Genomic DNA, 27,658 nt, shown 5'->3' with positions numbered 1-27,658 from the left:
AACCTATACATGAGACATCAATTTGGTTCACCCATTCCAAAGAAACAGTAAGAAAAAAGGGTATTAGGGCCATATGATAATCACACAAGATTCGGTGGAAGTTGTGAAATTCTTGGAAGTAGGGGGTATTTTTGATAATATCATTAAACCTCATAGATGATTGTGTAATAATATAATCTTAAGTCTTAACTCTCCTTCATTGCACATGTAACACATTATTAATTTAATCTAATTCTAATTTTAAGATATTATTGTTTTTCAAGATTCTAATATCTCATGAGAAAGCTCCATTTGTTTAGTTAACTTTGGTTCCCAAATTTATTCTTGTCTTCCAAAGCATATAATCTCCCATTTAACTTCAACAAGTCCTCAAAGAATTTATATAGACACATGATGTATCGGTGTATATATCTTTGAAACTTTTAGCACTTTTACCTTTTGAGTGTGGGGAATTCATTCTGTGGTTGCTTCTTTCTCTCTGTCTTTGTTGTACAAAAGAAAGAACCCATCCATAAATAAACAAAATTCCCAAAGGGGACAAAGAAAAAAAAAAAAAAAAGAAAAGTTGAAAAACAAATAAAGAAACTTGGTAGTGGGAGAAGTTGAATTTTTGGGAAAAGAGCATAATCGAGGTTTTGGTGGGTACTGGTGAAAGAAAGTGGTGGTGTGGTGATAGTTGTATTCAAATGGACGGCAGATACGGCGGTGGTGGCGGTGGTGGTGGTGGTGGGTGTTTTGAGTTTGAGAGTGGCGGGGTGGTGATGACAAGAGACCCAAAGCCAAGGCTCAGATGGACTGCTGATCTTCATGATAGATTTGTTGATGCTGTTACTAAACTTGGTGGCCCTGACAGTTAGTCTCTCTGTTTTCTCTTTTAAAATCTTTGATCATAAATAATGTCTTAATCTTTCTGTTTTTGAGAATAAAAACTGATTAAACTGGTTGGTTTAAGTGTTTAAACTTGTGGGTTATTCGACTTTTTAAAGTTTTTTAAAGCTAAATGACTCAATTTTGAGTTTCCAATTTGGTCAAAGGCTTCTGTTCATTGAATTTGACTTATCTTGATGAGATTCTTAATCTTGATCAGAAGTCTCCCAATGCCCAGAATCCAAGATTGTTCAAACAATTGAAAAGTTTTGGTCTTTATGGACCATTTTCCAGATTGTGAAAAATGTCTGCTTTTTTCAAATTTAATTTTCCGATTACGTCTTCATGGGATCAAGAATCTTTATATCCATAATCAACCCAACAAAAGAATTGCAGGTTAAATTCGTTTTTGAATGATAATATGAAGACTACGACGTATTATAAGTGTTCTCGATTTGAAATTTGTATGAAAATTCTGATTCGATTCGAAACTAATATTGGGTTTGTTTTCCAGAAGCAACTCCTAAATCGGTGCTGAGATTGATGGGATTAAAGGGGTTGACATTATACCATTTGAAGAGCCATTTACAGGTAGAGTTTCACACTCTTCTTCAATCCCAAGAACTTCACGTTCTTGACTTGGAAAGTCAAATCTTGAACTACACGAATTCAAATTCGACATGGATTCTAATCGTTTTCTGTTTACACACGATTCAAATCCAACACTATTTACATAATCAGATTTAGTTCGCTAGTTTCTTCTACAACATCAAACCAGTTCTTGTGGATTTTGAAGTTGAAAGTCAGCGTTTGACACTCAAAAAGTCAAACATGAAGTTAATTTAATTAAGTTTGATTTGTTGTTTAAACTTTAAAACTTTGGAGTTTTGTTTTATGTTTATAGAAGTACAGACTTGGACAGCAGGCAAAGAAGCAAAACAATGGTGATCCCAACAATGAAAACAGTGGTGAGCATCAATCACATTTTGATCTTTCATCGATTTCACACGTGTTTTTTTTTTTTTTCAGTATTTCTCATGATTATTTGATCATTTAGGTGATTCCTATGAACACTACAATCTGCATTCGACAGGCACAAGCTCCAATTCTTTGAGAGCTAATCACGAACAAGTGTATGCATCATTTCTCATATGTTCCATCATATTAAATTCAGCTTAAAAGAATCTCAATCTGAATAGCTTTTTTTTTATTATTATTCCTTTTGTATACAGAGATATACCTATTGCAGATGCACTGCTATGCCAGATTGAAGCACAAAAAAGGTTACAAGAGCAGTTTGAGGTATATAACAATTCCCTTCCTCAGTTCAAATTGCATCATTTTCTGTCACAATATGCCTCACGAAAATGAAAATCCGATTTCTTTTTTAGGAAAAATTCCTATTTCAGAAAGTTGTCTAATTGCTTATTTTTACTATTAAATTCAAAAGACCACAACCTATTATTTTCACCATTTTATTGATTTGACCACGTAACTGTTTTCTAATATATTGCAATAATCATAAAACATAATATTCCAGTGGCTAAATTGATAAACTAATGAAAGTATGTTGTTATTTTATGCATTTTCAAACCATGAAAATGGTCTTTTTAAACGGTCGAAAATATATAGCAGTTTAATCATTAAAGAAAATAGTTAAGCCTTATATTGCTCTTATCTCCATCATCACAATTACTATTTAATGGCATTAACTTGTACGTATGTATTAGACACGGTACCTTTTTGTTGTTCGGTCTTTATCAAAGGGTGTTTTAGTCATTTCACATGTGTAATGAAAACACTGATTAGGTACAGAAGAAACTACAAATGAGAATAGAAACTCAAGGAAAATACTTGCAAGGAATCTTAGAGAATGCTCAAAAAAGCCTATCACTTGACATGAACTCATCTGGAAATCTTGAAGCAACACGAGCTGAACTAACCAACTTCAACTTAGCCCTTTCGGATCTCATGGACAATTTAAATGGAGAAGGAAGGCAAGAGAATGTTTCTAAATTTAGCCACGATGGCAAGAAGGGGCCCACAGTAGTAAAGGAAGAAATGAAGATCAAAACGGAGGGTGGTGGTGGTGGTGGTGGTGGGTCCATCAGTTTTGATTTGAACACAGGAGGTAACTACGACTTCATTGGCACAAATCAAGATTTACTTGCACTTGGGTTTACGAGACAAAACTAGAGAGAATTGATATATTTGTTGTGCAATAATTCATCTAAATTTTGTTGATGCAAACCCATGGTGATCATATGGTAGAGGGATGTTTTTCATGGTAGGCCAAAGGGTGCATCATATCGATCATGTGGTGGTATAAATCACTTTTGGAGTTAATGTGTAGATTCATAATTAATATTAACGTGTATTTTCAGATCATGGTTTCTCTTAATTTTATTTTAATAAACATATTCTAGCTAGAGGCATTATTATTTTGTTGTCGTTGAGCCAATAATAACGTTGTTACAAAGATCAAGTCATTGTCAATAGGATTGTCATTGTCGTCATTGTTACCATAATTAATGTTTTATCTTTTGTTTTATTTTCAAGAAATATATCGATAAACTCCAAATTATTATTTTTTGGATCAAAGATGTATCGTCAATATAGATCATGTTCAGGGATTGTTATTTGTTGTTGTTATGAATGAAAGTAATGAAATAGTATTATTTATTTATTTATGTGTTTAGCTTGATTTTATATCTATAGTGTCCTTACTTCGATCTTTTTCTTCATCCTACATCTACAAATTATAGAGAATCAAACTCACAAATAAAATAAAATAAAATAAAAAAATTGTGTGTCTGCGTACTTTCACTATGTGATCTTGATTCTTATTTGTTTGATAAAGTAAAAAACAATTTTATTAACGGGGATAACATTCTCTATCCTCATAACCAAATCCTCATCTCTATCTAGGGGTGGCGAATCGGACAATCATGTCGTGTTTTTGTCTGATATGATACAACACAGCAATGTGTTATGTAACACGAACATGACACGACACGATGTCATGTTTTTTTTTAACTCGAAAACGAACCAATTAAAAAATGTCAAACACGATACGACACGAAAACGATAAAATAAAATAACACATAGTTTATTTATTTAATAATTAATCGTACATAACACAACAAACACGACAAACAAATGTTAAATCGTGTCAATGTCATGTCGAATTTTGAATAGAAACACAACACGACACGACATCGTCCTTTTTACACTTGATACAAACACAAAATGAACAAAAGGTTGAATTTTAGTTTCGTTCAAATTTCGTTTTGTGTCATGTATTTTTGTCATGTCGTGTCATCAATTGTCATCTCTACCTCCTTTCCCATAACAGTTGCCATCCTCGTCAGGTATAAAAAATCCGTCACTATCCCCACCCCCAACAAAACAAAAAACTGGGATCCTCATGGGGGATTTTCCCACGTTACAATTTTATGAACCTAGATCGGTTTCAGGTTGTACTGGTGACAAGCTTAAATTGGCACTCAAAAATCAATCTCAACTGGTCTTTTGGGAAGAAAAACGAGAATAGTCACACAAAAACACAATATTTATGTGATTTGGTCAGCATGACATACATCTATGGATAGTAGGCATATATGAGACTTCCAACATCACTCGAATATGTAACTATGCTCGTGTAATCTCTTTCCTCATCCGAAATCATTTGATTCATATTTTGTCGATTATGTCATTCTTAATTTCCACATGACAAATCCAGGTTTTATGTCCTTACACTTGGTATTATAGTCTTGTCTTGAAGATCTATGCGATTTGTTCAAGGAACAATCTTGATTTGACAAATTCTTAAATAATTAAATTGAAGATTCAATAATTGTTGAGTTTTTTAAATTTTTGGAATCGTGTTCTTAGTTTTCTAGCTATTGTTCATCATGATCATTATGTTCATATCTGATTTGAAATTTATTTTTTTAACCCAATTACTTATGATTCGGCCCAATGATCTTGGTATATTGAGTTTATTAGATTAAAAGCCCAATTATTTGACCCACATCATATGTTGCTTGCTTATAATATTATTTTAAGCCATCGATTGAGTCCAGATCTCACGTGATTTGAGCATTCTTGATTGTCTATTTTGGATCGATTCATTATTGTCGTCTTAATTTTCTGGATTGCCTTGTTCGAAGATTACATCGATTCACTTTCATTTTCTCAATTTAGATCTTCGATCTCAATTCACTTCATCTGATTCTTTGACGGAACAAGCATGTAATGATAATCTATCATTATCAATTCATTTGTTAAATGTTTCCCAACGATGTTCCAATCAATTGTCGTTTTGTTATTAACAATCATGTTTGCCTCATGATAATCATTCATTTGTATTTAATCAATGACGATTTATGATCGATACTATTAAAAATATGTTTTGGAAATTGACTTGGAGATCTAAGACTACCCGGATAGGTACTTTTTTGCAACTAATTGCTCATTAAAAAACAATAAAGATACCGTTAAAATAATAAATAATAAAACAGACATAACAACCGACCCGTATGAATGTATGATACAAGAGACCAAATTTGTTTCTCTCAGTTGGCCACTTGTAAATTAGATGAAAGAGAAATTATTTCCTAATTGAAAGTTTGTGTTGCACATGGTCATGAATGGAGATATTATAAGAATCCTAAAGATTGTATGGTCGTATGAACTAGTGAGATTTTAGAGAAGTTTAAATCATTAATTAGTCAAATAAGGATAGATTATTAATATTGCATATAGATTAAATTTAAAATGCTACAATGAAAGAATATGCTTACAATCATGTGTTATTAGTTGTTTAATCATGTTAACCTTCATTCTAGACATCATCAGACCTCTATCAAAAATACTGACACTGCCATCTCTACATCATTTTCTGAAGACCAGCAAACCGAAAGAGAAAAAGGTTCATCAGATTTATTCTTACGTGCCACACAATAATGGTCAGAGCAAGCAATTGATGATTACAGTTTCATCCAAATAGTTAACAAACATTAACTACAACCTACAATATATGTGGTTAACTTACAGCACACAAGTAAGCTAAGGTTTAGTGAGCCCATGTGATTGATTGATGCAGTAAAAGAGAAGGCATAAACATAGTAAGGTAAGGTTACATATCATTTGATTTGGAGATGAAATGAAATGATTTACATACATTACTCATAATGATATCAGTTCACCATAAGAAAAGCAAGAAAAAATGAAAAAATAATCTAGTGTTATAAGGTGCCATTTAAGAAGCAAATTATGTTGAATTATAATTTTCATGGATGAGAATATAGGAAAGCTGATTAAAGTTTGTAAATGGTCTGTCTGTTTCTCATTTCATGACCATAAGAAGAAGAAGACGATGAGGAAAGAGAAAGAAAAAGGAAACCAAAATTTAGTTTTGTCAAACAAATACAGCAACGACATACCAGAGAGCAGAAACAGGATTCAAGAATAAATGAGATGTTGGATGGGATTGGATTGGGTTGTCTAGTTTCTCCTTCGTTTCTCAGATGGACTCCCACCACCTTTCCTTTTCCTATTACTAGACTTTGGTGACAACCTTACATCATCATGATCATGATCATGACCATTATTATTATTATTATCATCATCATCAGCAAACATCCTCCTCATGGCCCCGACTTCCCCTTCTTCCACAGCCTCAAACTCTTGACTCCTTGACGTCTGTCCTTTGGATGACGTATGGTACTGTCCATCTTCAACATCATCATCATCGTTGTCATCATAACCATCATCATCATTCGAACCTCCTCCTCCTGCTGCTGCTGCTGATGTTTTAGACCAATTATTGTTGTGATTATGTTTCCTTTTCTCTGATTCAGCAGCCAACTCAATCCCATCTTCCAACTCCCTCTCAATCAAATCATCTTCATCCATGAAATCGGTCCTACGTGTCACGTCCCCACCACGCGCCTTCCTCCGTTTCTCAAGCGCCGCCTTCACCTTATCCTTATCAATCTTTTTGATGGCATCCTGTGGCGACTGCCCTTTGTAATATTTCTCTTTCTCTTTCTCTTTACGACTTCCCTCATGCCCTTCGGAACCATCTTCCCTGTGGTTAACATCATCACCTCCATGTTGACTTTCATTGACTTCGGAGGTTCTTGGTGGGCCATCCTGATCGGGCGGGGGACGTGACGATGTAGGGTTTGAGCTGCTTCTGTTTGCTCCATGTTCATGTTCTTCGTCCATGCCAACAGCTCGTGTGGCGGCCCCCTTTTGATTCACCCCGCCACCTGTACTCCCGTCAACCACTTCACTCGTCTGAGCTGGCGCCACTCTGTTTTGTTCGTACAGTTCCAACATTTGGTTGCTCACCTCTGAAAAAAAATGATGAATGATGAATATTTATAAGGGTAGAATTGGAAAAAAAAAAAAAAGACAGGGACACGGACCTTCTAACTGGCGGGGGGTGACATCGAACTCCTGCCACCAGACTTTCTCACCGTCGGAAGGGAGTTTGACTTTGAGGAACTTGGCGGCTAGGAAAATGGCACCAGCTGCGATGTGATGGGGCTTAAATTGCAAGCACAGAGATGTCCGGAGCCTGCATATTTGCATGCCACCTCTTTTGCATGTCAAAATGAATGGAAAAAATGATCGATCCAAAAGGATGATAAATACACAATCACAACATACACAGCATGCCTACCCATCGTTCACAAAATTCCATGCAACTTGAGCAAGGGCATTTTGGGCAACCTTGAACTTCTTTATTGCCTCTACTAGTGGTTTATACGGGTGATGCACGTTAAAATCAAAACCCAGAGTTGCAAGAACAACACGTTCTCCCAATAAAATTAGTTCCTTTTGTTGTTCATACACTTCCTGCATTGCATTGCAACACACTTCAAAATCACTCTACTGTTATTTATCATCACATTCAACTCAGGTACACGACAAGATCTTATGAGGATAGAATAGATAATATACACACTTCAACTCTTGAAGAGTTTAAAAGGCAGCTTAGATTAGAAGAAAAGGAATAGGGAATAGAAATAAATGATGGTACCTTCTGTTTGATTCTTTGTATTGCCTCGGGATCCTTTTTGTTATTAATCTCATAAGAAACAAGGATAACATCTTTCAAAGGCCGAGGAGTTTCTTCAACCTTGCCTGCAAGAAACATACAGACAGTTGCAACTGTCTGCAATGTAATCTTTTACCATATTAGTAATTAGTCAACACATCCCATCACAATTTTATTAACATAAAGAAAAGAAAGTTGCAACTGTGATGTGTTATTTGCTTCTGTTTTGATGGAAGGCAATAATTAATAAATAGCATAATTCTTTTCTCAAACTGTACGTGGCTTTGCAATGCAGTTGTTAGATGTGTTAATTGCTTTGCTTATTAGTTATTATATGTGTTTGTGTTATTTGCTTCTGTTAGACGTTGTTATCTATACAGAAAGAAACACCAAGCAAGGGCTATAGAAATTTCAACATACTCCTCTTCAGTCTTCATTTTGATATTGAGCCCTTCTGGTCTTTTATATTGGATCCCTTTTACTTTGAAATTACGTATTTATCATAAAATTCTAACAATGTTATCTTCAACATAGTTAACTATATTCCTTCCTATTTCCATCTGGTTCAAAATGATATTACACTGTTTACGCAATATAGCAGCATACTTCAAATTTTCATTCATTAATAATGGTTTATGTATGTTAAATATTAATGTATCAATTCTTATGGTCAAACCAGCTTAAAAAGGCTCTGCTTTAGAAAAAATGCATATGAAAATTGGTCCTAAAATAAATGTCACTATTTTGCGTAAAGTACATCAACTAAAATGAATTTTTTTCATCTAAAATATACTGCTACAGTGTGCATTTACCCACCAATATAAATTGTAATGCAGGCAGTTGATACCCATGTGAAAAATCCTTTACCAACTTCTTTTGTTATTTGTGTGTGTGTGAGAGAGTGTTTTAAAAACCTATTTTTTATATACACATCTACACCAAATATATAAGATGTGCTGACAAAATTTAAACTGTTGTAAACCTAGCAGTTGACGATTTGCAAGAGAAACTAAGCTACACATATTACATGTGTAAAAAATTTTATCTATGAAACATACATACACATCTATGAAAGCTAGTGCCTAAAGTCAGCGCTGTGAAAATCGGCCTCAGTGACCTGTTACTGAGTAGGATTAGTGGTAATCGGACTCGGTCAAGTCAAACTAATGGAAAGTCGGATGATTTTTTTTTTTTAGTTTATTAAACTCATTATGAACTCATGGTATGATGATTGGTGACTTAAATAAATAAACACTTCTTAGGATATTGGTAGATTTTAATTTTCTTTCAAATATATTCCTTTAAAATTTAGGGTCCCCACCCAAATATATAATCCCCAGTTAGCGCTTAACAACTTTTACAATCTTGCCTAAAGTATAAAAAGCTCTAGCAGCTCCTATGATTGTCTGTGTTACTTTGTTTTTCACTTTTGGGAAGGGTGAGTTTTGGCTCGCATAAGTATTGAAAAAAAGAAAAAAACTTAAAAGCAAAGAGATCATCTAATGCTCCTGATACCTATTTATATTTTATATTCCCAGAGCATTGTAAACAATTAGATGTCAGAATTTTGCGAAAGATGAACTTTTAACACACAAATTAAAACAAAATCCATTGAAAATAAATAGATGATAAGGAAAAGAAAAGAGGTAGCACTGACCCTCCTGTCATTCTTTGCATGTGACTGACGGAGAAAGAAACGGTGACAAAAGATTATAGCTGTAGCAATCGTTACCTGGGGCCTGTAACAACCAAAATCAATATAAGACCACAACACAACAACTTCATACCTACCAATTAGGCAATTACAAAGCAAAGATCAGTCCAAGCTCATAAGTGTTTGTCTTATTACAAACTAATCAGTTTAACAAAATATATCATCATCAAATCATTTCCAGAGTATCATTCCTCAAAACTGATACTCTTTTTTTTTCTTTTTTCTTTTTTGTTTGGGTAGGGGAGGGGGGAGGGGTTATATACTAAAATAAAACCAAAAAAATCAAAAGAGTCTAATTATAGTAGTAATATCCTTCAGATTCCATAAACAATATGCACATGAGATGAGAAGGGCCCAGATGTGAATTTCATGTAGTAATATCCTTCAGATTCCATAAACAATATGCACATGAGATGAGAGGGGCCCAGATGTGAATTTCATGTTTTAAATCTCTCTGAGAAATAAAACTTTGGTCTCTCAAATGTAAAAAACTTAATTATAAGAGGTCTAGTTGCAATCACCTAGCATATGCACATGGTAAAATATATGATATTATTGAACTTCACTGAAGAATCCCATACGAATTGCAAACAAGAAATCAGCAATTGTTGAGTTCATTCAGCTGATAAATGCACTTTTAGACACTAAGACATCGCTCATATTCAAATACTGCAAAATGGATCACCGAGAAATCAAAGCCAATACCATGATAACAATAAAGACATGACTTTGAGAATGTAGCTGTTAATTTGATGATCCAAGAACACTTTACAACCACAAACTCTTACACCATACGGGTTACTTTAACCAAAATACCCCCATAAATATTATATTATATAAAAGGACTTCTATGCACGTATAGAACTCATCCTACTCAAATGACAGAATACAACCATTGAAAACAAATGACTGAAGCTTTACTGGCCATTTAAACAGTATGCATTTTTGGTGCTTTTTGTATGTTGCAAGGAGAAATGATGATGTGATTGTGGCCAGAAAATAACTTCATGTGAAGTGTTACACCAAATCCCTATTTGTGTGTAGCAGTGCCTTGAGAAGGTGGAAGTGCAACGGTTGATGAACCTCTTTAACATCATCTTAAAGACTCCCAAGATCCCAAAGAAATGCAGACTTAGAACTGTGATGCTAACTTGCAAGAACAAATGTAGAAAGTTGCAACAACTATTGAGGTAAAAAGTTACTTGGTCATACCATGAAACTATGGGAGAGAATGATTGGAGGCCTAAAACAGCCATAACAAATTATCACTTTGATTTTGGAAGAGATAATCTGTGAGACTCTGGGTGGGGTGCCATGATGTATGTTTTTTTCCCCAGTGACATTGTGTTAGGTTGGATTACTTTGAGAATGAAGTTGGAAGAAAAAGGCACATGAGAGGAAGATGGAAGTTGCATAAAGAAGGATGCATGTGATAGAACAATGTTGAACAAAATACTGAATGCAGTAATCAGAAATAAGATGAGAGATAAAGGAGCTTACACTTTGAGACGCATACCCAAGTCTTGCAAGAATGTGCAATATGATTTACGTAGGTAAGTTTCCTTCTTCAAATCAATGCCATCTGGTCTTGATGGGGAGTTTTCCTCGATTTCTTTACGTGAAAAATACCACCTGCCACCATTTTCTTCCGCCTTACTATCATCAGCATTCCTATACGGACCACTATCAAACATTCCAAACTGCATAGGATCACTTGACAACAAAGCAGTCATTGTTGTCTCCTGCACTCTCCACCAATTTTTTCAAACAAAGAACCTCCACTCCCCCTACTTCACAGATGCATTAAACAGACATCTGCTACCTGCACAGTATGCAATACATACCAATTAAGAGGAATTAACATCCTTGGTGTCTTCTGAACAACATAGGTTATCCCTAGTTTACCTTAAGACATGGTGTAACAACAAAATTAAGTGAAAAACAAAGAGGCAATACAAAATGGTTAAATGAATCAGTTTTGTATTGAATAGCTCGTAAATCATATAAGCACACACTTGAACTCTTTCCACCTTTTATGTTGAAACTTCTACTGTAAAACATAATTACAAAACATAATCACCTATAATGCAACCGAATATACATAGTTAGCTGGAACCACTAGCAACCTTCACCGGTTAAAGTTCAATCAAGAAGACGTTAAAAAGACTTGCTCATCAAGAAAGGATATGTATGCTTTCATGTACAAGACAATAACCTACAAGAGCAGGGTTCTCTAAGCAATCAAATCTGATAAATTTCGCATAACAAAGGGGCCTCTTAAGGGTCTGCGATTTATACAGATAGACTTTAACAGGAGCCATTGATATTATCAATCTACAAAGTAGTTCGTACCACTTGATTTTCTGTCATATGATGCAAAAAAACTCGAGCTGAACTGCTGACAGGTATTAAAAAGGAAGCAAACCCTATTTCTATGTTGATGATAAAAAAAATAACACGACTTTAAGAAAGAAAGAAAGAGAAAAATTCTTTTACAACATCGAATTCTCTCAAGTTTAAAGGCTTACCATTTAAATTATAAATCAAGATCACGCAAAATATGGAATTTTCCGTGCCCTAATCCTAGCCGTGCTAAGAAAGAAAAGGATTTAATCTATAGCGAAAAATATTAGGGCACAAACACAAAACAGCAAGACAAAGGGATGAGATAAAGCAAGCGCAATGAGAAATTACCGGCGACTAGCAGAGGAATCGCCCAGCAAAATGGCGGTGGTGTTTAGCGTTTGTCGTCGTTGTTGAGGCTGCGCTTCTCGTTTGTTCCAGAGACGATGGGATGAGAGAGAGTGTGAAATCGTGTTTTCAAGTGAGACTTGAAGATTTTTTCATTATTTACACAAAACAAATAAAAGAGATGTTGAATTGGGTCGGTGATATGTTACGCTTACCCAAGGTAAACCAGCGTAAAGGGGAGCGGGGCAATATTTGCTAAACCCGACGTCCCTTGGGTTTTATTAGTTGCCATTTTCACCAACCTAGTTCCTTTTTTACATTTTCTATGCTCGGTTTTTTTTATTTGTTTTTTTTTTTTGAATTTTTTAACCTAAATTGAAATTTGAATTTAAGTTGGTTTAATTGGGTTTTAGAAGAATATTATAATTTACGGTTTATAAATTAAATATCTCTACTGATGGTCTCGGTCAACATATGTCTCATGTGGAGTACCGAACTATCATTTGTTACCTCCTCATAATTCATCTATTTCCAATTGACGAGATATGCTCAGTTTGTCGTAAGGCATGCTTGGACACTTTTGGGAAACATGCGGTTCATTGTAGAGAGTTCTCTGGTTTCAAGTACCGACATGATGTGGTTATAGATGTTCTCTTTGATGTTTGTTGGTGTGCTGGTATTTATGTGAATAAAGAAGCGCAAGTGAACTTTTTTATGGACCCGAAGGATGGAAGATCCACACTCAGGTCGGCTGACATTTTGGTATTTGGATGGATAGGAGGGAAGCACGCTTGTGTGGATCTTACTGGGGTCTCTCCTCTCGTCGGTTTGAGAAGCAAGGGTTTCACAGCTGGGCATGCCGCTTTGAAAGCCGATGCGTGCAGAGTGGCAAAATCAACATGTGTTTGTACCTTTTGCATTTAATACATTTGGTTTTCTCGCGCCAGAGGTGGTGGAGCTCCTCAACAGAGTCCAACGAGTCATGCATTCTAATGTTATATTTCCTAGATCCACATATGTTGTTTTCAAAAGAATTAGTTTTGTCATCCAGAAATGGCTAGCGGCGCAGCTTATTGTTCGTTTGCCTTCCATCGATATGTATTGAACTATATTTGATTTCAATCCACTTTAAATTAAATATTTAGATAAATATAATACAGAACCGAACTAAGATGTGTTAACTTAAAAATTACATGAACCGAACAAAACCCAAATTCAAATTCTAAAATTCGGTTTGGTTTGTTACTTCAAGCTCGTTCGGTAGCATAGGGTTTAATCATGGTAAATCTTGATCCTCAACCATGAAAATATCTATGATATTTGGTAAATGCAGTGCTTTGATTTCATAAAAGTAGCAACCATAAAATTTGGTAAAAATTATCTATTACACTCAAAGATAAACCATGAGACACTATATGATTAATATATAAGTTAGACAAAAATGCACGAATGGTCATTGTGGTTAGCTGAAAATTGTCACTTTGGTCCAAAAAAGTTTGGACTAGCACCAGAAGTCCAAACTTTTCATTTTGTTGCGAACTAGGTCTAATTTGGTTTGAATTTTTGATAAAGACAACTTTACCCATTGTTATTTAATTTTCTATTTTTCTTTTATTATAGCAATTAAAGAAAATAATAATAAAACAAAAGTAAAGTATTCATCTCTCTCTCTCTCTCACACACATCTTCTTCCTAGAAAAACACAAACACTCATCTTGCACCTTTTTATCACCTAAAATCAAAGAAAAACTCATCACCCAAATTACAGGTGGCTAAGTCAAAGCAAATGGACCAGACGATAACGAAGAATAATGAAACCCAAATCTAATTTGGGTAATCTTGCTGAGATGGAAATTTCAACTGAAGTTGCACCTGTCAAATACACTAACAAATAAACATATTTGTATCCATCTTTAATAGAAGCAGTAAATAAGGGAAACGAAATAGTCTCGTCTGTGGTTTCGATTCAGCAATCCATCTCTCATTTAGACTTCAATTTTTGGTTCACCTACCCTTGTTCTTTCTTTGTTTCATTTGGGTATTTAAGATTTCAATCATCGGGGCTTAAGAAATTGAACTGCACTCTCACCGAAAGCAACTATACATCTTACTCTTTGTGACAACCGTCAATTTTGGTCAACAAAAGTCAACAAGGGTCAACAAAAGTCAATTGTGTGTATATTAGGTCAAAAAGGCGAAATGTGATTTTCATAACATCCCTAATGAATTATCAAATATTATAATGCTACGCATGCTATTTTGAAATCCATTATCGAATAAACGCTTTTATTGTGATCAGTAAACTATAGTAATGTAGTAATTTGATAAAACACACAAATATTATCGATAATTGGGTAATGTTCATAACACGAGGTTTACTTGTTCACAAATCCATAAACATGTTTTAAACATCATATGACCTAGTATTTAGTTGAACTCTGGTGGTTATTCTGGAAAAAAAAGGTCATACATCAAGAAAACGAAATGTTATCACGTTTAACGCTCACATTTTATACAACGAATTTGAGAAAACCAACTTAATTATAAGGTGTTAATATTATTGTTAATAATATTAAATAACGGTATTTTTATTAGTTATTAAACCTTACCAATTTCTCAAATCCCACCACACTTTTATAAAAATGACAAACCTTAATAAAAAGGTCTAGGTTTTTATAAAAACTATAAGAAGACAAATTTTGCCTCTTCTTTTCCTACATAATCCACCATATCCCAACATAATCATGATATTCTTATAAAAAATCAAAAAGGTCATGCCTTGAATTAAATATTCACAAGACCATGCTTCATTATTTTAATGAAAAAGCCTTACCATGGATTTTTAATTCAAAACACCATACTTCATTTTAATAATCAAGGAACCATACCTTGATTATTTTAATCAAAAGGCACCACCATCTTCTCCTATAAAACTCAGTCACTACCTCCCCTCTCCACCTTTCATTTTACAACATTCACTTCTATCCAATAACTCTAGTTATCCAAGCTTTTTGGCAAGTGTTAGCAATGATTTTTGGTAAGTCCTCTTCGTATTTTTGAGATTTCTATCTTCTCCCTACCATCATCTTTTGATTGTCTCATTTTCACTCTTGAAACCAAAAACCCTAGGCAAGATCTTGAAGATCAAGAAGGTGTTGTCTTCCAAAGCTCGATTCCTACCTCATCTTTCTCACCATTTCTTGTCATCTTCTAGGAAAAGCACAAAAGGTGAGTTCATACCCCCTTTTCTCCTAATTTTCACTCATTTTACATTTCGTGGGAGGTTACATGACAAGCAAACAAAATACATCTTGGACGATAACTTTACACAAAGATCCTAGATCTAATATATGATGGATAAAACTTTTAACCTTTGGGTAATACTCTTACATGCATGTTTGTGTTCTATTTATGAAGTATATGTTGGATTAATGTCTAGTCCATAACTATAATTGGTGAGACTTAACCCGACCCGACATGGTCCATTTGGGTTGCATGGCATCATGCATTTGGATAGACTATAATGAGAGAAATAACACTTAAGGTTTGTTAATATATTATAAGTTCTGATATATTAATAAGTTTATGTAATTAGTATTGATCAAGAATTAATCTAGGATTAATTAAGTGATCAAAAGAAGACTGATTAAATATATGGGTTGATTGTGTAAATCATCCATTCTTATATATGTGGGCTTGTGATCCAAGATTCCTTATGTTGGACTAAGTCCATGGGGTGACCCATGGATACTCCATGGAGGTTAAAATCCATGGAGCATAAGGAATGGGTAAAGTTATGAGTTACATGGTGTAACCCTAATATCCACCATATAAAAGAATCCCATGGCTCAAGAAATCGGCTACTATGAGTGATAGAAAAGGGTTAGCCGATTTTATGAAGTGTTCCAATTTCTCTCAAGTCATTCCATGTGTATTTGGTGTTGTGTGAGCCATTTGAGGTGTCACACTTGGGGCACTAGGCACTCAAGCTTCATGAAGACATTCTACATCAAAAAGGTATGTAATTCTAACTTGAGATATTCATTTGAATCAATGTTATTATGCTAGTTAAGATGAATACCTTGGAAAGTTCATATTTGCATGTATAATAGAGAAAACATAGATCCACGGTATTTAGGGTTGCATGTACACTTAGGAGTGTTAGAATGCTCAAAACCCAACAGTAGTATCAGAGCCTAGGCTTGTTTTCTTGTTATACTTGCAAAATTGGCTGAAAAATCGAGTTTTTATGTTGTCTGCTCAGCAGACTCGCCGAGTCCAAGACAAAATGCATCCAACTCGCCGAGTTGGTTCGTGCACTCGACGAGTTGGACCCCCAGACAGCATATATTCGATTGTTTTCGCTGGAATTGGACTAGGAACATTACCCTAAGATGTTTTTGGACTTATAAACTTGTTTTTGATGTGGTAATGTTCATGCTAATCCAATTTCAAAGATAATTGTCAATAGATTCATGTTTTGTATTAGTTTAAAGTTTAGACTAATTACATGAAAAAGTTTGATTTAAATTATCTTGTTCTTATGAGTTGCTTAGATTAATAGGAAAGTTAATTGATTATGTGTTTTCAATCCAAATTAATCTAAGAGTTGATTCTAAAATGTGTTTTTGTAACTTGTCCTCGAGTTATATGAAAAGTCACATTTAAGTTTCATAAAACTCATAAAAGTTAGCAATGGTTACAAAAAATGAAGAGTTTTGTCCATAAGTTATGGAGGTTCAAGAGTCACTTCATTAAGTAATAAAATGTGTAACCTTAATTAATTCCATAAGTTACAAAATAAAGAAAAGTTACATTCTTTTATTAGTTTAAAGTCTTCCATAACTTGTCCTCAAGTTATGGAACTTGAAGAGTTTTTTAATTAAAACTACTTTAAACACATAAGTTATGGACTTAATTAGTTTTAAATAGTTTTCAAAACTTGCCCTCAAGTTTTGGAATTTGAAAAGTTTTCATGTATGAATACTTTAATTCCAAGTTAGCCCTTATACTTTATAATATTATAAGTGAATAATATTTATATATATATATATATATATATATATATATATATATATATATATATATATAAGAGTAAAGTCAGTCTTACCGTTAGTAGGCATCATTCACGAAGTCGGTCTATAAGGGGGTATAAGGTTACTGCTTATAAAATGGCAGTTTAATGGGTGTCCACTCTCACCCACCGCTTCCTTGACTGGTTGAGGGTCGTTAGCCGAACGGGTAGGACAAGGACTAGAATTTTCCCTTCATTAAAAGTATTAATGATAGATACTAAGTAACTAAACTCTTATTAATACCCAATCTTAGTTACTTAGAAAAATGTGAATAAGGTGTTAACCCATGAAATTACACTTTGCACTTTGCTTAAGTCGTTAGTGGAGCGTGTGTGGTTAACCGGCACACTAACCTGGACTTAACAAGGTAGGCAAAGGGTAACTTAATGTTTATCATAGTATTGGTGGAGCGTGTGTGGTTAACCGGCACATCGATTAAGGGGTAAATATTAAGGGTGCCCAATATATTTGCATGGTTACTTCACACCTTGTTTTGTGATCCTTGGCATCCCAGTCATAAAACCTGAAGGGCACACTCGAGATTGAAACATGCCATTGAAAAGTTCAATGAATCTCAAAGATCTAGGAGTTTCAAAACCAATTAAAACCTAATAATACATTTCGTTTATCTTGGTTGAAACTGGTGAATCGTCATTCACCTACCTTCAAATATTTTATAGCTTGGATTACGGCATACCTCTTCCAAGTTATAAAAGTATTGTGTTGGGTCCTAGCCTTAATATTTCATATTGGGTGTTATATTAAGGACTTTAAATCAACTATCTTGAATATCTCCCAAAACATGTCTGGTTTAGACATTTATGATTTTCCCAAATCTCTTGAAATAAGTTTTCCTAAATGAAGATGATGTCCCATGGAAATCATACTTCTTTCACCTCCTCCAATTATTATCCCTAACCCAAAAGTTCAAGGTCACTCAAGCCCTATTGGCAAGGCAAGGTCTAGGTGTGATCACATCTTGGAGATGTAGTCACATATTGACAAGTCGGGAGAGTTAGGTGTCAAAGTATTGAGAAAATTGGTGGTTTAATCACTTTCTAAGTCACATAGTGAGATCCTTTGGGACTCCTATGAAACAGAATATGACAAGACCCTTAATGATCTTATCTATTTGCTAAGATCAACTTCCTAAAACTTGTGAACATTGACAATAATGACATTGGATATTCAGTAAAGCTCTCTCTTCCCAATGGAAAGGGATCGACCATAGTCAACTCGGTTGACCAAATGGTAAAGAGAAAGGCTAAGTCTGTGATAGTCCCATGTTCCATTACCAAAGCGTCCATATGTGAAATTGCCAAAGGAAGGGGCATTGGTTGCGAAACTACCAATTTACCTAAGGGTGTTAAAGTCAATAAGTCTGACTCTACTTCCGGTAAAATCCACTATCTAACTCTGCTAAGATTCTATTATGAGATTCTTGATATATGATGTGACTGGGTCACATATTGATGTTTTAAGAATCAAAGAAAAGTGAAGAAACTTAAAGAAAGAATATGTTGAATCTGATCGCGTAGATGGATTTCTATCGCATAGTTTGAAGATCGGATTCTTGAGCTACTTCTTAGGAGTTATGATATATTGCTTAGGAATATATAACAACAAAGTTTTCATGTGCTTTTGCACTGTAAGGATAGTTTTTTCCGCAAAGTTTTTAAAATAAAAGGAAAAAATTTGATTTTATTTATTTTAAAATATCCTTACAATGGCATTTGTGGAAATTTTTGTTGCTTATAAAGATTCCATTAAGAGAAATAGTGGAAATATGAATTTGATTCTTTCATTTGTGGTAGTGTCTAAATTTACCAAATAAGGAAAGATTCTCATCACCCAAGTTTCAGTTGGATAGAAACTTGGAATCATGCAAGTTGTATAGCATGATGGATGAGAACTTTCAAGCACTGGAAAATTTAAGACTAACTACTTGTTCACATGGAAGTGTGAGTTAAGTAACGGACTAAAGGATTGAGTACACATTCTTGTGCACTGATTAAGTCCACCATAAAAGATCGATAAGACTATTCGTCATGATTTACTTAAGTTCAGTAAATATGGTTATACTTACAAGTTTAAGTATAATTCTGAAACATTGGAAAAGTTTCAATGTAAGGCAGAGCGAATAAGAAGAATCAACTTAGGCAGAAAGATAAAAGTTTCTCAAATCTGAAAAGATGGGAGAGTACTTTAGTATCAGTTTTGTGATCATCTTAATGATTAAGAAACCATAGCACAATTAGTTCTCTATGGAAATCTTAGTGCATTCTTATGACTAAGAAGAGGAATCTTGAATTGTTGAAATGGTTAAATCAAGAAGATGAGTCATACTTCGTTCCAATACAAGTCTTAGAGTCATACTCCAAGATTGTAACCTGAGTGACATGTCTTAGAGAAGGTTTAAAACACATGTCAAATGTAAGAGTAAAAGTTTTATACTCTTGTACATTTAAAATTGGTAAGTTGTGATGTTTTGGATAAAACAAAGACCAACTAAGGCCAATTGTGTGAAGTGTTTGTCTTGATTAGAATCCACACTATCTCTTGAATATTTGACAAGAGAGTCTTATATGTCAAGAGGACAGTGGGAGTCTTAAAGGTCTTGAAAGTCTCAAGAACTAATCAAGAATAAAACCCGAAGTTCTTCACTAGCACACGACTTGAGGTTTATAATCTATCGTGTTGACATATTCTGTGCCCATTCCAATTAAAGTTGGATTTGCATATGAGTTCTTAGAGTTATAAATTGGTTGCACAACAACTTGGAAGCAATGACAGGCCATTGAGCTGCCAGGTGGCAAGAAATTAAGATTGAGTTCAATCCATATGAGTTTGGATTTGTCATTAAGCTTGTCTTGTGACTATGGTTTTGATAATTCACATGGATAAGAACACATACACCATTAAATCTAAGTGTCATAAGGTTTCTCTCCGATTCATGAAAATGATGGTGAGGAAACACTTTCACTAAGTAGATTTTAGCTAGATAGCAGTTATGATATTTGCATTCTCAAAGTCGTTAGTGGAGCGTGTGTGGTTTACCGGCACACTAACATGGACTTATGAGAAGTGGCAAAGGTCTAAACAATCAAGACTATGATTACGACATCCCTTTTCATAGTTCTTAAAATTGTTTAGACACACCTATGAGCTATCTAAGATAAGGTGTATGATGTTGATAAAGTTTTATCAAAGCAATCTAGTATCAGAAATCTGAACTTTGGTAAGAAAGTCAATAAAGTATTGATTTCTAGAAGTCCAACTGATTTCCGAGTACATGTCAAAGCTAGTGGGAGCATAAATGTTATGCTAATAATCATCATGTTATTGGGAGCATGATAATTATGATAAGGATTGCAAGTTAGCAATGTTAATTATAGAAAATAAAAAGTTTCAATTGGGAAAGAGTTGTTTTGCTATACTTAAGGGAGAGGAAATTATACTTCATCTCAAATCTAAAAGCTTGAATTGAGGTTTTAATTGTATTTAGTCAAGGATATATATATATATATATATATATATATATATATATATATATATATATATATATATATATATATGAATTTCATGTTGGAATGGCTCAACATAAGGAAATTATGTATATGGGTCCATTATTTGCGTTCTAAAATTCGATTATGATTACGGCATCCCTTTTCATAATCTGAATTATGAGAACTTGGCAAATAGAAATGAAAATATTATAGCAAATGACTGGTTTAGTCTTTATGTGAGACATCATGAATCGTGTCCCATATGCTTCGGATATAGGATCGATTACATGTGCTATATTCATCATTTCTAAAATTTTCCAAATGCCTGGGGCATTAAGAAGGGAAAAAGGTCTAGAACTGGATATGACTAAAACGATTAAGCAATTGTTGAGGACAATCTAAGGTTTACCAAAGATTGGTTGCTTAGGGACAGTTGGAAGTATAGTGTTAATTGTTGGAAGGACCATATTGACATATTCTGAAAAGAGGCAACTCTTGTTCAGAAGTGATAGTCAAAAAGGGAATGTGGAAATGATCCCATTGGTGGAAGTTGTTCAATAAATCTATGTAAGATAAGGAAACTTAATGCAATAAGGATGTTTCCAAGGAGTTGATCTCCTTTGGAATGCTCTGTAATGCTTGTTGTCAAATCTTTGTGACTTTGTGCATAATCATTACAAGAGAATCATTGCATATAAGTTGAGAATCTAACAGATTTTGGTAAAATGGCATGAATTTGGAATTCCTGCATTTGCCATAAGAATTCAGGAGTGTGAAATTAGAATCATCGAAAGTTTGGTCAATTGGTTTATTTCACAAAGTAAGGATCATAGACAAACATAGAGTGCATACTTGATGTATGGCAAAGCTATTGTTTAGAAAAACACAGTGTACATGCTCGGAGCATGTGACAACTATTATTTTAATTCAAGAATAAAGTTGATAGCTAAAACAGTATGCAATGAGTAATGTGTAATCATATGGTGATAAATAAAAGGTGTTTTATTTATGTTCATAGGTTTTGATACCATATTAGATTCAATTATTCTTGTGTGTTCATTTTGCATGTTTTGACTTCCAGAATAAACTAGGTTATTCTTCTAGAATGACTAAGTTATACAAACCATCCATAGTCGGTCATATGTTGGAAGTATATATGAATCAAGACTATCATGGGTTGGCTTGTAGATGTCCAAATTGGTGGACAAAGTTGTGCTACAACACTCATGAGTGCTCATAAGTTATGAGTATTGGATTCAACCCACGCTCATTGGAATCACTTCATGGATTTTATCACGAGTGATCATGAGATGATAATATCTTATATTCTTCAAACCTAGAGATATGAGTTGTTACTATGAGTTGGTTGTACATTGATTGCACGAAAATGCATTCGGTAACTCGATGTTATAAAACGTGCCTTTGTGTATGATTCAACAAGTAGTAGAACAAGCCATATGAGTCGAAGTTTATCCATTCCTTTTACCCCACGAAAAAGCAACACCCTTCCGGGTCAACCTGGTGAGAGGCACGACGATCTTGGAGAAATCCCTGATAAATCTCCGATAATAGCTGGCCAGTCCTATAAAACTCCTGATCTCAGTGGGTGATCTCAGCACTTCCCATCTCATAACTGCCTCAATCTTAGCCGGATCGACCAATATCCCATTCTGGTTAACGAGGTGCCCCAAGAATTGGACCTCTCGTAACCAAAAATCACACTTGGAGAATTTGGCGAAAGCCTCTCCGACCTCAATACCTCGAGAATCTCTCTCAGATGCTCCCCGTGCTGCTCTCTAGATCTCGAATACACCAAAATATCATCAATGAACACGATCACCGACCAATCCAGCATCGGTCTACACACCCTGTTCATGAGATCCATGAACGCTGCCGGTGCATTGGTGAGCCCAAAAGGCATCACCACGAACTCGTAATGCCCATAACGATTTTTGAACGCCATCTTCTGGATATCTTCATCCCGCACTCTCATCTGATGATATCCCGACCTCAAGTCTATCTTGGAGAACCAAGACGGTCCCTGCAACTGATCGAACAGAGCGTCAATCCTCGGTAAAGGATAACAGTTTTTGACCGTCAACTTGTTCAACTCCCGGTAATCATTGCACATCCGGTGTGAACCATCCTTTTTCTTGACAAAAAGGATCGACGTTCCCCATGGCGAGCTACTCGGTCTAATAAACTCCTTCCCCAGCAGCTCCTGAAGCTGCGAGAACAACTCCTGCATCTCTAGCGGCGCAAGGCGATAAGGCGCCTTGGCGATATGTGCTGCCCCCGGAACCAAATCGATGCGGAACTCTACCTGCCTCTCGGGAGGCACGCCCAACAACTCCTCGGGAAAAAACATCCGGGAACTCGCACACTATCGGAACCTCGTCAATCAAACTTGGCCTCCCAGCGGCCACTCGTGTGTCCATCACATAGGCTACAAACCCGCTGCAACCCTGCTGTAAACTCTGCCTTGCCCTAGCAGCCGAACAGAATGCTATCTCAAAATGGGTACCCTCATCGTACACCGTAAGTACTCCCCCACTAGGGTCTCGTATCGTCACCAACTGTCGCTCGCAGTCTATAACAGCCCCAAAATGGCTCAACCAATCCATGCCCACTATAACAAAAACGTCCCCCATCGCAATCGGGACCAGATCAATCGGGAACTCAACACCGAAGATCTCGAGTACACACCCCTAAATCACCTCAGTAGCATAAACCGCTCGCTCATCAGCTATGGAAACCCAAAGAGGTCGACTCAACGCCTCTCGCCGGATACCGATGTGCTGACTAAACGCTAAATAAATAAATGACCGAGTCGCGCCCGAGTCAAATAACACCAAAGCAGGTACATAATTCACAAGAAAAGTACCAACGCATATCATGATATAAGCACAACACCATAAACTCAACATAAATAAATGAAAGAATACATACCAGCCACGACATCGGGCGTTGTGCGGACCTTCTCCGCTGTCAACTAGAAGACTCTCCCGCGAGCCTTCGGTGCCTCGGCCTTCACCAGCCGAACCTCAGTATCTCGCACGGCGGCAGGTGCAGATCCCTGTTGTACTCCCTGTGATGTCCCTCGCAGCTGCGGACACTCGGCCTTCCGGTGGCCCATCTGATCGCAATGAAAACAAACCATGAATCCCTTGGGGCAATCCTTGGCTATATGCCCCTCCTTGCCACATTTGTCGCAAGCACCTGATCGACAGACCCCCTCATGACCCTTGCCGCACTTTCCGCAAGTGCGGCCTTTCTGGACTCCAGATCTCGAATCGGCGGGCTTTGCCCGCTTGGCTGCCGGCTGAGACTGTGCCGGCTACCGATCTATCCCCCGAGACTCGGCCTCCTCCCTGGCCTGAGTCTCCAACTCAATCTCCCTCTTTCAGGAATTTGCCTGGAACTCGACAAATGTCCGGTATGTCGAGTTCGATACGAACTCCCGAATATCCCTCCTCAAAATGCCCAAATATCGGCTCATGCATGCCTGCTCAGTAGACACCTACTCAAGGCAGAACATCGCCCTCTCATGAAACTTCATGGTAACCACAGTAACAGAATTAGTACCCTGCTTGAGGGTCAAGAACTCCTTGTTGGAATAGTGTCTAAGGCTGCAACTATATTAGGCAAGTATTTGACCCGGTTGTGCATGGTCCTTTTGGGTTGCCTTCACCATAGCAACTTGACAGGATGATTTATTATGAGAGAAGAAATATTATTAATATATTATGAGAATAATATAAGGAATAATAATATTATTATTTGATTAATATAAGTCATAAATTAATTAGGAATTAATTTGGTGACTTAAAGAGATTAATTAAATAAAGGGGTATAAACTGTCAATTGTATGATAGTTGGACTTTGGGCTATAAATCCCTTAGGGATAATAGTGGACGATTTCTAGGGCTTAGGATAAGCTTAGAATTCGTCCAAGGGCTTATCTATTAGGGTATTGGATTGCTTAGGGCCTAAGTTATCCAATTAGGGTTTAAGGGTGAAACCCTAGGAGCCTTGCAAGTATAAAAGGACCCCAAGGGTTAAGGAAATCGGCACTTGTGCTTTAGAAAGAAACCCTAGCCGATTTCTCTTCCCTCTCCTCTCTCTCAAATCATCCTCTTGCTAGTTGGTGTTTGTAAGCCATTAGAGGGGTGACAATTGTGACTCTAAAGCTCCAAGGACAAGAAGATCAAGCAAGTGATTCAAGGTATACTTCTAATTCTGATTTCATATTGTTATTATAGTCTATTAGCCATTAGAAGTCTTGGATTGAATGCATGTTTAATTAGAGAAACCTAGATCCAAGCATTAGGGTTTGCATGTGCACATAGGATTGTTCATATGGCTAAAACCCATCACTCCTGAGCCAACTGTTCCCTCTCCACTGGGGAACATACTTGCCTCTGAACATGGTGGTGAACCTCTCCCAGGTCACCTCTGGAATCTCTGCAAGAGTGAAGCTCGTCGTCACGAACTTCCACCAGTCATTCGCTCCCAAGCGAAGCTGGTTCAACGCGAACCGTACCCTCAGATGTTCCAGACATGGACACGTGTAGATGCATCCCTCGATGTCAGAAATCCATATCATCGCAGCGATCGGGTCTTGCATCCCATCAAACTCTGGTGGCTTCGTGTTGCTGAACTCCCGAAACAACAACGAGTCACCTCCCTGAGGCCTGGCAACATCCACAACTGCAGTAGCTGCAGCAGCCGCAACCTCAGTCACTGCCGCGTACCGCTCATCGAAAGTCTCGATCAACGTGGTCTTGATAGACCCGAACATCTCTGGTATCTTAGCTCGGATGACCGCAACCACCTCCTCATGAATCAACCTGCGGATCTCCTCGTCGCTAACACCACTGCTCTAAGGTGTGTGGCGTGTCCCAACCATGATGTCTCTCTGAAATACAACATAAAATATCAGAGATCCGCTTGAGCATACTCGCACTCGATAACAAAACCCTACTTGTTCCCTAGTACCCTAAGGATTCTTACTTGGACTGCGCACTGATCCGGTGTTTTTAATAGTACGGGCCCAATACTACCTTCCATACCGCATCAACATTCATTCCAAGTCCTCCTCCTAGGATCCCAGATCACAAGCACCCTACATCTCGCTGGCATAGGCTACCCTTCGATAGACCTCTCATAAGCTCCTCACTGCTACCTACTAACTCCCAAGCATCACATAGCAGCAGAAATTTCCCTAGGCTAAGGCATCACAAATCAGGCCACTCTAGTCCTAATATGAATACCTAGCCTACTCTAGCATGCATAACATATCATATCATATCATATCTCATAACACAAAATGTAAGGGTATTTTGGGAAATCACTGTTCGGGCGCTGGCTGACCGTACACACTGCTCCGTTCTGCCTTTATCAAAATCTTTTACTCTTTTAGAAAAATTGTTTCTTTTCTGAAATTTTTTACTCAAATCCTCAGTTTGAGTTCAGATACGCCCGAAGGTGCATCCGAATCCCTCAAACCAAGGCTCTGATACCAACTTGTAACAACGTAAATTTTCAAAACAATTTTTCATTTTTAAAATCACACTTTCATTCATAAAATATCATAATAATCCAATGTATCACATGTTATCACCATAAAAAAATCTCAAGATCTCAACTACATAAATCCTCTCAGTGTGTACGGATCATGTCGACGCCTTCCCACGGTCCTCGCTAGTACATGAAACACATAGCACAACAACTGTAAGCATAAATGCTTAGTGAGTTCGCAAAATACCACATACAACACATACGCCTTTCTAGGCCATAACTCAGTGGTACCTTCCGGTCCAAGTGTCTCAGGGGACTTCCGTTCCCAAATCCTGGTAGACCTTCCGGTCCTTCCCATATCGACCTTTTGGTCCGTAACCTCCTGACCTTCCGGTCCATGTCCTCTTGACCTTCCGGTCCTTTTCATACATAACATACATAACACATACATATCACATATCAGCATGTATAACATATATAAGACCTTCCGGTCACACATAAGTACCCTTCCAGGTACAATATAGTGAGAAGACTCACCTCGGCTATCTCGGATAAACTCGCACATGTATCAACTGATCTAGCATCCGCCTAAACACATAGAAAATTATCTCAAATCAATAACGGCTCTCCAGGCTAGACTAGTCTCTTCCATGACCCCTAAGAAGGCTAAAAGACCATTTTACCCTTCAAATGGTTCATAAGTCCGATCGTTGACCAAACCCTAAAAGTCAACAAAGTCAACGGTCAATCTTTGACCCGACTCGTCGAGTCCAAGCGGGTCCTCTGAGTCCTTTTATCCTCTCTTGGCTCGTCGAGTCATCCTTCCACTCGACGGGTTCCTCCTGTCACGAATCGCGGCGCAACCCCGACGTGACTCGTCGAGTCTACTTATGAACTCGGCGAGTTGACTCCATGATCACACTCAAATGACCTTCTGAGGTCAGATCTGTATCTCTAATCCATAGATCTGACCTTCCCAAGCATAATAATCACGTAAAGGTCGAATCTTGGTACACATGCAACACCCCTAAAGCTTCTTTTGGGGAAATAACTACTAAAAGGCCAACCTAAGTTCATTTCCTCCATGAAACCACATAAAGCAGGTTGTAAGGCTCTTTGGACCTCAAAAAGTCTGGATCCAGAGTCTATCACTTAATGGGACGACATAAGCATCAAATCTAGCCAATAAAGGGTATAGAAAACCCTAAAATTC

The 27,658-nt window shown here is 36.5% G+C and overlaps 2 protein-coding genes across 4 annotated transcripts; one reads left to right on the top strand and one right to left on the bottom strand.

Moving 5' to 3' along the window:
• Nucleotides 1-292: 292 nt before the first annotated feature.
• Nucleotides 293-3,268, top strand: LOC111898499 (myb family transcription factor PHL11). Its single transcript, XM_023894399.3, has 6 exons — nt 293-852; nt 1,382-1,458; nt 1,772-1,835; nt 1,925-2,000; nt 2,100-2,169; nt 2,677-3,268. Exons 1-6 carry the CDS (start codon nt 687-689, stop codon nt 3,061-3,063), a joined length of 840 nt encoding a protein of 279 aa, XP_023750167.1. The 5' UTR covers nt 293-686; the 3' UTR covers nt 3,064-3,268.
• Nucleotides 3,269-6,129: 2,861 nt separating this feature from the next.
• Nucleotides 6,130-12,503, bottom strand: LOC111898498 (cyclin-T1-3). Of its 3 annotated transcripts, none has more exons than XM_023894396.2 (7): nt 12,348-12,503; nt 11,154-11,475; nt 9,597-9,678; nt 7,922-8,056; nt 7,562-7,737; nt 7,305-7,477; nt 6,130-7,229 (listed from the first exon to the last, which is right to left on the bottom strand). In XM_023894396.2, exons 2-7 carry the CDS (start codon nt 11,384-11,386, stop codon nt 6,376-6,378), a joined length of 1,653 nt encoding a protein of 550 aa, XP_023750164.1. In that variant the 5' UTR covers nt 11,387-11,475; nt 12,348-12,503; the 3' UTR covers nt 6,130-6,375. The 3 variants fall into 3 exon arrangements, with proteins under 3 accessions (XP_023750164.1, XP_023750166.1, XP_052625159.1); XM_023894398.2 differs by having other exon boundaries at nt 7,305-7,456; XM_052769199.1 differs by lacking the exon at nt 12,348-12,503 and adding an exon at nt 12,182-12,204.
• Nucleotides 12,504-27,658: the final 15,155 nt, after the last annotated feature.

This window comes from Lactuca sativa, chromosome 3 (genome assembly GCF_002870075.4).
Source record: "Lactuca sativa cultivar Salinas chromosome 3, Lsat_Salinas_v11, whole genome shotgun sequence".
Taxonomy (NCBI): domain Eukaryota; kingdom Viridiplantae; phylum Streptophyta; class Magnoliopsida; order Asterales; family Asteraceae; genus Lactuca; species Lactuca sativa.
This window is presented reverse-complemented; position numbering and strand designations above follow the sequence as displayed.